At 38.3% G+C, this 15,247-nt stretch overlaps 1 protein-coding gene across 2 annotated transcripts in view; it reads left to right on the forward strand.

The window, feature by feature from the left end:
* Positions 1–593: 593 nt before the first annotated feature.
* The window catches only part of LOC102297664 (RCC1 and BTB domain-containing protein 1), a 16,850-nt gene continuing 2,196 nt past the window's right edge, over positions 594–15,247 (forward strand). The window contains exons 1-11 of one of the 2 annotated variants that reach the window (XM_005942178.3): positions 594–872; positions 2,833–3,080; positions 5,598–5,748; positions 5,831–5,997; positions 7,437–7,595; positions 7,694–7,801; positions 11,260–11,402; positions 11,479–11,669; positions 13,062–13,188; positions 13,304–13,455; positions 13,667–13,797. In XM_005942178.3, coding sequence (XP_005942240.1) covers positions 2,955–3,080; positions 5,598–5,748; positions 5,831–5,997; positions 7,437–7,595; positions 7,694–7,801; positions 11,260–11,402; positions 11,479–11,669; positions 13,062–13,188; positions 13,304–13,455; positions 13,667–13,797 — 1,455 coding nt within the window. In that variant the 5' untranslated portion in view covers positions 594–872; positions 2,833–2,954. Of the gene's footprint in view, positions 873–2,832; positions 3,081–5,597; positions 5,749–5,830; positions 5,998–7,436; positions 7,596–7,693; positions 7,802–11,259; positions 11,403–11,478; positions 11,670–13,012; positions 13,189–13,303; positions 13,456–13,666; positions 13,798–15,247 lie in introns of those variants that run through there. The other variant, XM_042228574.1, reaches the window with a different exon arrangement.

Consider the following 15,247-nt stretch of genomic DNA (forward strand, 5'->3'; position numbering starts at 1 on the left):
CTTTGCAGATCCGGGCACTCAGTTGTCTTGAAACTTTAAAAAAAAACCTGACAAAAAAGAGGGAGAGACACTCAAAGTATATTTCAATGATGAGAAAATGCAATCAGAGAAACAACGACCTTTTATTATAGAGAGGTAAGGCAAACTTTATTTTCAGAAGATGTTTTTCCTGCTGATTCTGGTACCTCTGGGTAAAATCTGATTTTTATTTATGTAGTCTGACATAAGCAATGTACATAACTGATGTTTAAGACATTAAAGAATACAGTACTTTAAACTGTGCGTCAGGATTGTTCTTTACACTTCCAAATAACAGACACAAACGCACTACTAGTCTCACCACCGCATCAAAAAAAAAAAACCTCCCTGAGTATAAAAATATTATTAATTCTGAAATTTGGGCTGCAAAACACCAGATGTCTCCAACTTCAAATCCTAGGTGTTTATTAAGTTCTGGTTATATCCATGTTGCATTTTGGATACGGCATAAAAGAATAACTATCTAACAAAAGTCTTATTTTTCTTAAACCTGACCAAATATTCCTCTATATTCCTCTTCGGCGAATGAATGTGAAATCTAGTGTACTACTTGGAGGTTAACTGCATACTAATCTAGCTGAAAACCACAGCTAGATTTGGTAGGTAAATGCGAGGTGGGGATAGAGGCGAAAAGGAAAAATTGGTGAAATCTGCAATCGACTGTGCTGGTCTTAGAATCACGTGACATTATTTTTCACCTCACTTCCGCAAATAAACGCACTTGAGCACGGCGGCCACGGCAGAAAGTGAAAACGGACTGTCAGCCGTTATGTGCCATGGTGAGGCGGCCAGGAGCAAGCGCCAACGGCCGTAGAAGCAGACCTGCCTAACGGGTGAGTCAACGGGAACGTATTAATGTTGTAGCTTTTTAAAAACAAACAAACAATCAAACTGAAATGTGTGGGTTTTTTTAAAAAAATCTTAAACGCTAGCTGTAGCCAATTAAAAGATAAGTTAGTACCGATTTTCCCGGCGGGTGCGTCAAGTACCAGCTGCATTCACGGTGTGTTATGATGCGTCAGCTGGACTCACTGTGCTGAGTAATCCCTTTGTTAACAATAGCAAACATTAAACAGCAAGCTGTGGTCATGTAACAGTAACTACGAGTGGTTTTAATCATTACACATGATGCAGGTGGGAGGGGGTGGGTATTTACGGGATGACGCCTGTGTTGTGTCAAAAAGGGATTTCCGGCATTTGTCAAAAATTAACAAATAAATAGTCCGTCTTTAAAGTGTTGTAAATTACTTGTCAAGCATATCTCTTCTGAATGATACCAAGTTAGTTTTAGTCAGAAAGAACATTCATGTCATAAGGTAGACGCTTTTAACAGGGGAAAAAGGCTCTTATATATCCTTTACTTATCCAGGGAGAAAGTCTAACTGACATTTAAAATAGCTTTTTCAAGAGAGAGAGAGCCAAGAGGGCAGCAAAAATTGGGGAAAAAAATAGAACATCACAGTTCTTTTGGGATATTTAAAGTCACCTTAAAGGTGCGGAGCAATTGTAACGTGGGTGCATAACACAGAGTCATAAAGATTATTGCAACAAAGGTCATTTCTTTATTTTATATATGACCCCTTTATAAATCCTGTTGATTACAGTCTACCAAAATAAGCAAAGATATTACACTTAAAGTTTTAGTTAGTGTTTAGCACAACACTGATTTAGCCGTGTTGTTACCAAACAAAGAACCTCTGTGACCCGGCTTACTACGCTTTTAACACCCATTTTATCAGAAAACCTTAAGACCTTGAGGATCATAAGCTGTGTTTACCCATAACCATATAAGTGAGAGTCAAAACAGCATGTGTGTGTGTGATGTCTGTGATGAATATAAAGTAGAAGATTCTCCAAAGCAGAATTATACTTTTTAAAACTGAGTTAGAGTAAGCTACGGGGAAAATAAAAGTAAGGATGCAACGTTACATTTGCCCAGCTCGCAGTGTCATCTGATATCGGTTGTGAAGAGCAAAATGATAATTTTTGTAGCACTTGCTTGAATCTGAGCAAGAAGTAAAGGCTGTACACGTCATAATTCACCTTGCTGCTTCTGTGAGCAGTCACATCACCAATGAACGGTAGTGGCCTAGCTCCACTGGCATCCATATAAACTTAAACAAACAAAGCAATTATACAGAGCACAACATGTAGTGAAATGCTTGTGTCCGAGCTGCAGACAGGCTGTAGACGTAGCCACGCCACTTACATTGATCAGAAAGTTTGTTAACTTGTTGCCTTAGGTCCCAAGACTCGTATGCTCTAAAGATTTCCACTGAATTTAGAGAAAGAGCATTAAACTTTGCAGCTCCTTACTCCTAGAATCAGATGCAGGCCTTTTGGTCTTGCTGAGGTTCCTGGTGCACTGATTCTTTTAAAGAATGTAGCAGATTGTTGATTAGACTCCACCTAAAGTTTTTTTTTTTTTTAAATCTCTGATATGTTTTATTTTGTTTTTTTCCACCTAATGATGACCTCCTCCACTTGCACTGATGTCTCTTTGGACCTCATATTTAAAATTACAATAAAAAGCAATAAAATGTAAATTAAACACTTTGTCATGAAATAACAAGTGAATAGCCTTTATCTGGCCATAAAACTTCTGAATATGTATGAAAATGGCTGTACTTCCAAAACAGCCATTGACTCTTTTTTTTTTTTTTTTTTAAACAAGCCAAAAACCCTTGACTTAAACCTGAAGCCCTTTGAATTAAAGCTACACTGAACTAACAATATATTGTGAAAAGATGATTATCTGGAAGACATTACAATTTTGCTTGTGTTTGTGTCCAGTGACTGCAGCGCTGGCATCCTTGCCTCTTCAGACCTTCCCCCTCTCCCTGTCCCGTGTCCCACCTGTGGATTGAAGTTCATCCTTCTAGCCTGCCGCCCTTGCCACATACTGTGAGGACACCATGGTGGATGTAACCAAGTGGCCCATTTTCAGCCTGATGGGGCCTCAGGAGCTCGCTTCCATACGGAAAGCATGCGTGTTTGGATCATCTGCTAATGAGGCCATCTACATTACCAATGATGATGAGGTGAGGGGTCAGAGGGAAAACGGGGTTGTGGTTGTGTGTTAATCAAGAGCAAGATGACTGAAAGCTTTGAAACTTGCTTCATGTTGCATAATTGATAGTCAGATGACCTGTTGATTTTCCACGTTTTTAGCCTTTAAGCTACATTTCATGTTTACATTATTATAATTTCATTCAGCCTAGTGTGGATTGTTTGAGTGTCCTACCTTGAAAACAGCTGTTGGGTTCAGTTTACACCGCATTCAACTTTAATCAGTGGTAGAAGAAAACATGCTTACAGTAGGTAATCCACCACAGAGCATGCTTACACTGCATTGCATTTTTTTATGTCAGTGTTATTGTAGCATGATAAACAGAGACTGCCTCTCAGTAGCTGTGTGTTTTAAGCTGTAGTACTCAATATTTCTGACAATAGCTCCAGGGAAAGAACCAGATTTTTCATCTGGAGACCATAAAGAGAACCAAAAGTTAAAGAATAAATAACAATAATAACAATTTTAAATGTTGTATTGTAACAGCCTGATGTGTAACGATTGCAGTTGAATGCTAGTGTTGAAAATCAGTTATTTGCCATTTTAAAAAAGCTCAAAACTGTTAAGACTTGCTGAAAAGTATTTATTCACATGATGTAACACAGAACAGCAACAGGTGCCTCAAGGCGCTTCACCTTATATTGTAAGGTAATAAAGACCCTACAATAACTCAGAGAAAACAGAGAAACCCCCAACAATCAGATGACCCCTTTTAGCAAAGGCTTTGTTAAAAAAAAAAAGTTTCGGAAAGAAAAGAAGGCAGGCTTTACAGGGATATTCAGTGTATCACGGTTCACAAAGCATTCCCAAGTTCTGCTGTCTGAACACTGAAAAGATGCTCCTGAAAGATGAGAATTATCTTGTAATTTTACAGCCAAAATTACAAAATAAGCTTAAAGGGTTCAAGACAGTTGTTTAAAAGGATGGATCTCTGGTCCTTTCATCCTTTTTTAATTAGTACTAAAACTTGCAGTAGCTAGCTAGATGATTTGAATTACTTTGATGTTGTTGGTGTTTTAGCTCAGTGCTTCTCCAGGATTCTGCAACCCAGCAAAGGGGTTTTAAATTTTTTTTAAATAAAATTTATATACACAGTTTATACCGTGTTGTGTGTCGTTACCTCTTAAGATGTTGATTCCACTCTTGTGAAAGTGTTCGATTATGGTGATGCAAGGGGATCTCCACTGTGCTTACATATGCTGGATTCTGTCTATCATGGAGCACTGAGATTTATTACAAACCTTAAAGCTTTTAAGAGTCACATGCTGTACATTGCCTGCTTAGGTCGGGTGATCTGCTTTGTCATTTTGAAGACTCAACCACCGATATAGTCTTATTGATAATATCTTGGTCTGTTCCCATCTTACTGACTTACATTGATCAGAAAGTTTGTTAACTTGTTGCCTTAGGTCCCAAGACTCGTATCTTCTGTGTGCTCTAAAGATTTCCACTGAACTTAGAGAAAGAGCATTAAACTTTGCAGCTCCTTACTCCTAGAATCAGATGCAAAATGAACTACATTTAAGGAACTGGTCTCACTAAATGAACTTAAAGAGACTGCAGTTCCTTCAGCCTGAAAATGTTTTGCCTGAATATTATTACCCTCGTTACTGACACTGACTTATTATAAAGACTGTTGAGGTTTCAGGCTTTATTGATGCTGAAGTTTTAGTTTTACATTTTGGTTAGTTTCGTTTTTTTAATCAGCTGTAATTTAGTGTAGTTAATTTGTGTGTGTGTGTGTGGTTGTCTGTGTTGCATAAAACGTAGTTGCATAACACACACACCTCTGTTGTTTGTATTGCTGTCTTTCTTGGCAAGGATGTGGTTGTGAGTCATATTCTCCTGGTTAAATAAAGGTTAGCTAACTAACCAACTAAATAAATAAATGAATAAGAAAAAATGTTATTGTTTGGCCAGAAGAAATTCTATGTTAGTTTGTTTGTAAGGCTGCAAAAAATCACTCCTTTTGTTTTGTATCTTGGCACATTATCTAGCTCATAAGCATTAACAAATATTTGAGTCAGTCTACATTATCAGGTGATGCGAAACCCAAGCCAGCTAAATCAATGTTAAGATTTTAGGAGAAAGGGGGGTCCTTTCCCTGGCTCCTAGAAATGTGAGCACCTCTGCTTTAACACATGCTAAGTGGCTAAATCGTGGTACCACTGTGATAAGAAAAACACTTTTTAGAGGTTTGTGAATGAGAACCTTGTCAAGTGTAAAAAGATTTTTCATACCATTGTAATGAATTTAAGTCAGGAAAGAAAATGCACCTTTCTTTTAAAATGATCTTTTATATTTGTCTTATTGCACAATTAACACACATCTTCCTCTCAGTGTTGCCTGCTGGTGTTGATGTTTCTGTGTTTGTACTCTGACCCGTTCCCTACTCAGCTGACTGGCGCTGTCTGTTCAGCACTCCTTATCACCAATCAACACTGAATTCTTTTTTTCTTTTTTCCTCTCCCCCGACCTCCACACTCAGGTGTTTGTGTTTGGGCTGAACTGCAGTAACTGCCTGGGAACAGGGGACAGCCTGAGCACAATTGTACCCAAAAAACTGGACTTCCTGAGTGGCAGAAAGGTGGTTAGCCTGACTTACGGTAGTGGACCCCACATCCTGCTGGCCACAGAGGGTAGCTTAACAAAAGATGTAATCCTCCTCTTTACAGTTGGATTAAAAAGTGCAGGAGAATGACTAAACTCTTTGTATTTCAGACGGAGAGCTATTTGCCTGGGGCCATAATGGCTACAGCCAACTGGGAAATGGGACAACCAACCAAGGAGTAGCTCCAGTGCTCGTGTCTGCCAACCTGCTCAATAAGAAGGTCACAGAGGTGGCCTGTGGCTCTCACCACTCAATGGCTCTAACTGATACAGGAGAAGTGAGTTTGTAGGAGTTAAAGAAGAGAGACAAAAATAATTTACTTTTACAGCAGATTTACAGAGAGGGAAATACAGACGCCTGTTTGAAACTTTTCTGGTTACACAGGTGACTCTGCTCTGACTAAAGCTGTTACCTAGTTAATGGACCCTAACACTTACCCGTATTCCAGTCACAGCTACATTTGAGCCCCCTGAGTTAAGAACCTAGAAAAATAAGCCCAGCCACAAGGAATGTATTGTGCTTCGAGTTGCTTCACACAGTTAGTGAGCTCCGTTAGATCCTGGCCTGGCTGGTCAAACTTTTTTTCCCCCTGTTTTTAATATGAGGGATGCAGCTATCTTGGTAGCTAGAGAGTCTGTGTATTTTTCTTGTTATACAGCTGATACAATAATCACATTTGGATCTTAATAAATCCATCATTCACTGCTGTGAACATGGCTGACATGTTCTTGCAAATCTTACAAAAAAATTAAACAAAAAAAAAAAACAGTAATAACCATAAAACATGAGCCAAGTCAGCTCACTCTTTGTACAGTATTTACATTTAAGGGGATAGTTTTATATTATTTAGTGTAATATATTTACATGTCATTTTGTTTTACACATACTTTCATAAATGATGTTATTAAAAATAAAATATAAATGCATACGTTTGTAGTACACTAAAAATGAGATAAGGGTAGCATGACATGTTTGCTTTGATTTCAAACATTATGGAGGAGTAGGTAAAAGATTATAGGTATTGATTTGTAAATGACTTAAATAACGCGAATAACTTGAGCTTAATAGAATAGCTTTTTATTGTCACTGTTACAAGAACAATGAAAGGCAGTTTGGCATTTCTCCATGTGTGTGAAGTACACAATAGCGTAAGTATTTACACAATAACAGACAAATTTACATTTACACAAGAAAGATATGTACAAGTTATACATACATGCACATACATACATATATGTGTATATATATACATGTATGCATCCGTACATACATACACACACATATTTCCACACATATATAGTATTATACCTCATCTCTGACAGTAACCATGCAGCTCATTCTTTCTCTCTACAGTACTTTCTTTAAAGATGTAACACATTATGGGGTCGGCTTAAAAAAAAGATGTGAAATATAAAAGTGAGGTCAGAGTTTAAATGTGACATGATATTTGGATGCAAACCATAATGTGATATTTATAATTCCCATATATCATTCCTTGTGTGCCTTTATGTTGTCAGTACAAACAATGTAAGCAGTAAGAACTATCATTTTAAGTAGCTTTATATTACATTGTCACTTTGACCTTAAGATAAATCTGTTGACTCGAAGGAGAAGTGAGAGGGGGTAATAACCTTTTCAAATTATTTTTAAAGTATCTGGCTTTCATAGAGAATTTCATCCTGTTCTTATTCTTAACTTTATCTTTTTGCCTGGCAGGTGTATGCATGGGGTTACAATAACTGTGGTCAAGTGGGCTCAGGCTCCACAGCGAACCAGCCCACACCCCGCAGGGTGTCCAGCTGCCTGCAGAACAAGGTGGCTGTGAGTATCGTCTGTGGTCAGACCTCATCCCTGGCAGTAGTGGACAATGGAGAGGTGATTTTTTTTTTTTTTAACTTATCCTGGAGCTTTATGAAACAGTATTGGCTTACTCTCACTGAAGCAGCACTCATGTTCTCTTTTTGTCTCTCTAGGTGTACGGTTGGGGCTATAACGGCAACGGACAACTTGGACTTGGAAACAATGGGAACCAGCTCACCCCCTGTCGACTTGTTGGTCTGCAGGGTTTATGTGTGCAACAGGTGTGAGATTACACACGTCAGGTTACTGTGAAACAATTTGTATGAAGTTTTTAAAAAAATGACATATATTCTAATGTTTTTATATGCCTCAACTACAGCTAGATCCTGATGTTTTTGGGTTGGGCAACTCTTAGGAATGCCTTGAGGGAATTTGGCAAAAACAAGGACTCAGGAATGAACTGATTATAATCACTAGACTTGTTTGTGTCAGAAACTCAATAATCCGTAAGCTAATCATAGAAAACAAAAATCCACACATACCAGTATCTAAAATGATATGTAATAACATCTCTATCCAAAATATCAAAGATTAGACCTTTTCTTATTGTTTTTTTAAATGCAGAAAAGTACTTTCATAAATAAATTAGTAAATTTTACTATTCCTCCCAAACTGCAGTGAGTTGTTTCTTTCGCTGAAACAAATGAAAATGAATTGCTGTCATATTATCGTGGTGTACAAAAGCAGTTACTACAAAATTCTATAACAAACCAAATGTCAGGAACTTACATCATTTACTAATATATTTCTTCAAATATATACTTAACTAAACTTCAACAGAAAGCAGGATATTGACCTGTTTCTGTTATTTCGCTTGTCTCCAAAATTGTCCTTGTAACTGTTTCAGTCCTTTGACTGTTCATACCGAGGCTGCTGGATTATAGCAGGCTTGGAGCTCTGGATAGTTTTAGCTTTAGCTTCGTTTTATTGGTCTTCCACCGTTGTGTCTTCCTCACTCACCGTGAAGAACTCGTCATGCATGAGTTCTGTACGAACGACTGTTTGTTGCACATGTATGAAAGACTGTACATTTTGGATTACAGTTTATATTTGCTTTCAGGCACGTGCAGAGGGGGGGGGCTAGAGGGGCTTGAGCACCCGCCCCTTTCCTGATGGGTGCCCAAAGTGCCCTTTTGTTGAGGCAACTTTTAAAAAAAAATTATTATTATTTTTTTTTTAATGTGTGTGTGCGTGCGGAGTCCTGTCTGTGCCCCTCAACAATAATATTTAACTATTAATCACAGTTTTGCTAAATAAAAGGATCTGGCTTGCATCAGTCACATGATCACTTTAACCAATGATCGCCCTTGACGGCAGAACGCGCTGGTTACGAGCCGGGAACGAGCTCACAAAGAGCACGCGCATTTTTGCGGTCCGGAGCTGTAGGAGAAACACAAGTTAACTCAGAGACACAGACTGATGCGACAAAACCAGTAAGTAGGTGTACAGCGCACACTGTAGTGTGTAGCACCAGGAGTATTAGCTTATTACGTACACGTTGGTAAGCTGTCTTGTTGCAACTGACGAACTGAAACAAACGAGCGTGCTGTGTGTGCAACAGCGCGACAAACATTACCTGTCCTTTTATTAACTGCACAAGTAGTGCTGGTCATAGCTGCTGGCTACCTGTGTAAGGCTGTCATGGGTCTGTAGCTCTGTCACCGTTTTAGGGAACATATTTAGTTTTAAAGTAAGTTTCCGGGCTTTTCCTGCCTTTCTGGAGGGATTATATTTCACTAAAAAACGATCTAATATGCATGTCCACATAATTATGCATTATTATAATTATAATATATTAAAAACACACGCTGTATTTTAAAGAACATACATTAAGAAGCAGATTATATTAGATTTATATTTTAAATAAGACAAAATTTGGATTTTACAGCAGTAAAATGATTGTATCTCTACAGTTTAAAAATGTAATAAGCTTTGCCCCTGCACAGAGTGGATAGTGAAACAAATGGAATCATCATAAATACATTATTTCATATTTATTACTTCCCCCTCCTCATTGCTTTATTATTGTAGCTCTAGTAAATAATAATGTAAGGATTCTGGATCAGCACCATGATGCCCATAGTATATACAGTATTCTGAAGAAGGTCTAAAATGTCACTGTGTGTGCGTGCATGTGTGTGTTTTATTTAGATGGATTTAAAAAAAAATATTACTCATGATATAACATTGTCCAGACATGCCTGGTAAGGACATGAGGAGGAAACAGTAGGAGCTGTGTGAGGCTACTAAAGGCAGTGCTATAACATTTTTCTGTCATCATTTAGATTAAGTGCAAGAGTTGTTAGGTGTGGATAATTAGATTATAGTTTATTGCAATAGCAAGTTGTGCCTTGTTCTCAGATAGACAGCAAGTGGAGAGTGATATATGAAATGATGGGATGGAAGGAAGAAGAGAAGCAAAGAGTGATTCACAGGCAGAGCCTAAATTATTTCTCACAGTTTTTTGTTGCCTTATGGTTCCAAGCGCTGTCACCAATCTTTGCATTTTGTTATTATCTCATGACACTTGTTTAATCAGCTACCATCTCTCCTATGGACTTTTTAATGTCTACAGTCTCAGATCAACACAGCCCTGCCCTCCAGCACTATCAGCAGCAGGAGCAGCAGAAACCCCTCAACAGCAACATTGTATGTGGCTGTAGCTCAGGTGGCAGAGCAGGTCAGCCACTAATCAGAAGGTCGGTGGTTCGATCCCAGGCTGCCTCCTGGCTGCATGCCAAATATCCTTGGGCAAGATACTAACCCCATGTTTGCCTACTGGTGGTGGTCAGAGGGCCCGGTGGCGCCAGTGTCCGGCAGCCTCGCCTCTGTCAGTGCGCCCCAGGGTGGCTGTGGCTACAATGTAGCTTGCTATCGCCTGTGTGTGAATGGGTGAATGACTGAATGTAGTGTAAAGCGCTTTGGGGTCCTTAAGGACTAGAAAAGCGCTATACAAATGCAGGCCATTTACCATGTACCCATCAGGTAAAACATCGCTACGTTTGCTTTGCCTTGTTGCCCATATTAGATTCTTGATGAATGCGTGTTGTTGTTATTCAGCCTGGTTCAATGTGCCTCTTTTTAACTTTGAGCACCCGCCCCTTTAAACCTCTCTGCACGGCCCTGTTTGCTTTTATATTTTATATATTCTTTTGTGCAGAATAAATGGCATAAGTAGCTCTATGTTAGATATGGACATTTATGCAGGGCCTGTGACTTTATTTATTTAAATTGTAGTTGGGTTTATATTCACTTGTTTTTATGTTTTGTTTTGTTTTTCCTTAAATGAGCATTCTTTACAGTAATGATTTAAAATCTTAGCACTCCTGTAAAACTACTGCCAGAGTAATTATAAAACACCAGAATTTGAGTGTGATGCTGTATGTTGTCCAAAAAGGAGTGAAGTTCCCAAAATACAATATTTTACACAGGAATCTTTGTATTATTGTAGGGTCTACCTTACAATATAAAGCGCCTCGAGGCAACTATTGTTTTGATTTGGTGCTGTATAAATAAAATTGAATTGAAACCACAATTAAGAGGCTGTAATAAGCACATCTGTAGTATAGAATGTATAAAAAATGTTGCTAATAATTTGGAATTATTTTATTTATTGTAGACAAGAGTTTCAAATACTACGTTATATTGAAAATTGTTTGATTTTTTTTCCCCTCTCTAGATCGTGTCAGGATATGCACACTCCATGGCACTAACGGATGAAGGGTTGCTTTACGCTTGGGGTGCCAACACATATGGACAACTGGGCACTGGCAACAAGAGCAACCAGCTGAGCCCAGTTCAGATTCTGACTGAGAAAGAGAGGTGAGGTAAAGCATCACACATCTAACTCATCCTGTCCCTGCACCACCATCCACTGACTTCTCTGCTCCTTTAACAGAATTGTAGAGATTGCTTCCTGTCACTCCACACACACGTCAGCTGCTAAAACCCAGAGCGGTCAGGTGTACATGTGGGGCCAGTGCAGGGGCCAGTCCATAGTGCTCCCTCACCTGACACACTTTGCCTGCACCGATGATGTCTTTGCCTGCTTTGCCACCCCCTCAGTAATGTGGAGGCTTCTTTCAGTGGGTAAGAGAATGATCTGAAAGAGTCCAAGGATAGCACTAATTATGTAGTATTACTAATTTTTGGATTTCATTCCATTAACCACAAATGTATGGCTATTGATCACTGTTTGTTTTATGAAGCTCTTTTTATTTGATGTGCAATTATAAAATTTATTGACTCCGTCCATAAAAGATAAAAACCTTCCCTTATTTGTCCACTGTTCTCTTCAATGTCATCTTCTTGTGCACCTCTCCTTGGAAGTCTTACATGCCAACTTGTGTCAAACTGACCTTCCCTGAAAAGTGAAAGTTGGTTCTTTGGCTATAACGTGGAGACCAAAGAGCAGTTTTCATTTGGAAAGTCCAATCTTGAAGTCAACGCATCTCTGGCTTGTATTACGAAACAAGTTCAGCACACCCAGGCTTTCATTCCATTATCTGGCTTTCCTTATCCCAACTTGGAATCAGGCTAAGCGGTCACACAAAGGTGGTTCACAACTAGGTAAATCAACCCTAAAGATGTAATGTAAAAACATTTTAGTTAACAAAAAATACAAATAAAATATAGACTTTTGGAAAAAATGAAATGATGTTGTGAACTTTGAAAACTAAATTTTTAAAGAAAGACTAAAACTAACACTCAAACTAATAAAAACTAAAGTAAACATTTTTAGCTTTCTAAAGTGAAACAGGAAAACTTACTGTGTAGCAGGTTATCTCTACAGTGTAAGCTGGCAATGTATCCTGGAAAGAAGTAAACTGCCTTACATAATACAGAGAACCCAGAGTTAACCCTGAGGTTAGCTGGATAAGACCAAATCCTACTTCCTAGTCAGGCTTCTGGTTAGAAAAGTGACCGAGGGAATTCTTTGTCCCGATGTGATTTTTTTTCAGCGTCACATTTGAAGGGATGCAGTGTGCATCCCAGATAGCTCCAGGCAAGTGGTAAGAATGGGGCTTCCAGTGTGAGCACGAAGATGACCTTGAAGGGTACAACAACCATATTTAAATTAGGTATGGGTTTTGTGGGAGGAGTCAAAAAAGTTTTGCTCTCACTACATATGCACGCTGTTAAAAATTTTTTTTATTTTATTTAACTAGAGAACACCTTACAACGTTTTTTGTTGTCCTTGTCCATTTTTTAAAAGTGTAATGCTGGCCTCGAACTAAAAATGAGCATATATTTATCAAAAAGTAATAAAAGTTTCAGTTTCAACATGTGTAATGCTGTCTTTGTCTTGTCTTTGTCTACCAAATATAGGGTTTAAAGGTTCTGAAAATCTTTCAGTGTTTTCTACACAGCTTCCCACCTTTTTGGAAGTGGGATTGGTCTCATTGCTATAGTTGTTATCTTTCTGTTGCCAGAGCTTGAGTGTTGTGGGACCTGTATGTGTGCCGTTTTTTCCCCCTCCAGAACATGATGACTTCTTGACTGTGGCTCAGTCTCTGAAAAAGGAGTTTGACAACCCAGAGACAGCAGATCTCAAGTTCTGTGTTGATGGAAAATACATCTATGTCCACAAAGCAGTTCTCAAGATCAGGTTTGAATTTAACAGCCAAGCTGGTTTATCGGGTTATGGGAGTTATAAACCGTTTAAAAAGAAGCACGCAGAAATGGTTCTTGTAACACCTGTGTCTGTATCGTTTGCTGTGCAGGTGTGAACATTTCAGATCAATGTTCCAGTCTCACTGGAACGAAGACATGAAGGAGGTGATTGAAATAGACCAGTTCTCGTACCCTGTGTACCGCTCGTTTCTGGAGTTCCTCTACACAGACAGTGTGGAGTTGCCTCCCGAGGATGCTATTGGTCAGTCTCACATACACTTCACCACATGATCTCTGAGTGATTTCAGTACTACCCATTGACCTAGTATCAGTGATATTGGCAACAACGATATCTGTTTGTCATGAGTTTATTACTTTTTTGTATTTTTATTTATTTCTGTGAAAGGGACTTCAACTAAAAGTTCTTGAATATAATCATAATTCCAGTCCTGTGTGGTTCTGTGTGCGCTCAGGGCTCCTGGATCTGGCCACCTCCTACTGTGAGAACCGCCTAAAACGCCTGTGTCAGCACATTATCAAGAGGGGAATCATCGTCGAAAATGCCTTTTCTCTGCTGTCTGCCGCTGTGCGCTATGATGCAGAGGTTAGTCTACCAACTATCAGCTGCATGTGTGATAATATGCAAATGTCCTTGAAAGCTCTTTTTACTTTAACACATGTAAAATTGATATTTTAGATTAAATCATAGAAAAAAATGCTGGCTCCCTTAGTTCTGTTTTGTGAAAATCTTTGTTTTCTAAATAAGCTTATTCACTCTACTGAGAATGCAGTAAGAAGGTTGATTTCACTCACAGGTCTGTACAGCCAGTATGATGCTACAGCCAGCAGCCTGTTTTGCATAAATAATGCAAACAAGAGGGAAACTATTAGCCTGTCTGTACAGAGGTAATAGAACGTATTTGTTAGCATAGGTTTCAATTTCAAAGCCAGACATGGCCGTCTGGAACTTTTAATAGGACCTACCAATAAAGTCTGAAATTCATTTTATTATGACTTCTGTGCTGTTAATTACATTTACATTAGCATTAATATGAAATCCTGAAAATGCTCCCACACTTCTTTAATCAGTTAGGCTACAAATTAGACAGAACATAAATGCTAAAGCATCTGGTTTTCCAACAGTAGCTGTCACCGTCACTGTGAGTCACACATATGTGAACCTGACAGACACCACAGGCAGGTGAACCTTATGTGCAGGAAAATGACTCAAATCAGGCAGTGATTCACATTAGGTAGTGATGCTAGCAAGCTTAAACAGTGGGGGGAAAAGTGGTGGATAAATATAGACAATGAATGTATTTGGGCTGGTATTTAAAGCACTTTCTTCGGCTTACTGACCTCTCAAAAGAATTTTATACTACAAGCCACATTATTAACCATTCACACACACATTATTATCAAGCTAATTCTTTATATACATTGCTTTGTTGCAATTTGCAGTATGTTGTCCAAGGAAAAGTCAGTGGGAATTGAACTACCCACTTTTTCTTCCCCCAATAATGTGTTTTGTTGTTGTTGTTGTTGTTGTTTTAAAAACAAAATTCTTCAACACAAAAAAAACAAATCCAAAAAAGAAAAGAAAATTGTCTCAAAGTTGTGTTTAATCCATCGATGTAACAAATTAATAACGCTGCATAGTTAAATGCAGTGTTAGTAATGATTAATGATGAATTATTCTTAAGTATAGTTAAACTATTAAACTATTACAACCAAAGTTTTTCAAAAAGTTGAAAAACGAGTCTCCAGAGCCTTTTATTGTGCTTTAGTGCTCATCCCAAAAGTTTAATCTTTCTGTACTGCCAGTCACAGTGAAACTGCCTCTGCTTGTAGTGCATGTTTGGTATAATTTTACTATACACTTTTCATAGTTTATACTATTCTGCTATTCAACTGTCGTTTTATTTTACCAATATAAATGTTCTTCCTTACCAACTTACAGAAAAAATATGTATCAAAATTTTCAGGCCTGTGTAACCTTATAACAATGCAGCCGAGTCTAACTTATTATTTTTATAAATCACTGTTCAAACTTT

The sequence above is a fragment of the Haplochromis burtoni genome, unplaced genomic scaffold, assembly GCF_018398535.1.
Source record: "Haplochromis burtoni strain Fernald_Lab_line unplaced genomic scaffold, NCSU_Asbu1 Contig_333, whole genome shotgun sequence".
Taxonomy (NCBI): Eukaryota; Metazoa; Chordata; class Actinopteri; order Cichliformes; family Cichlidae; genus Haplochromis; species Haplochromis burtoni.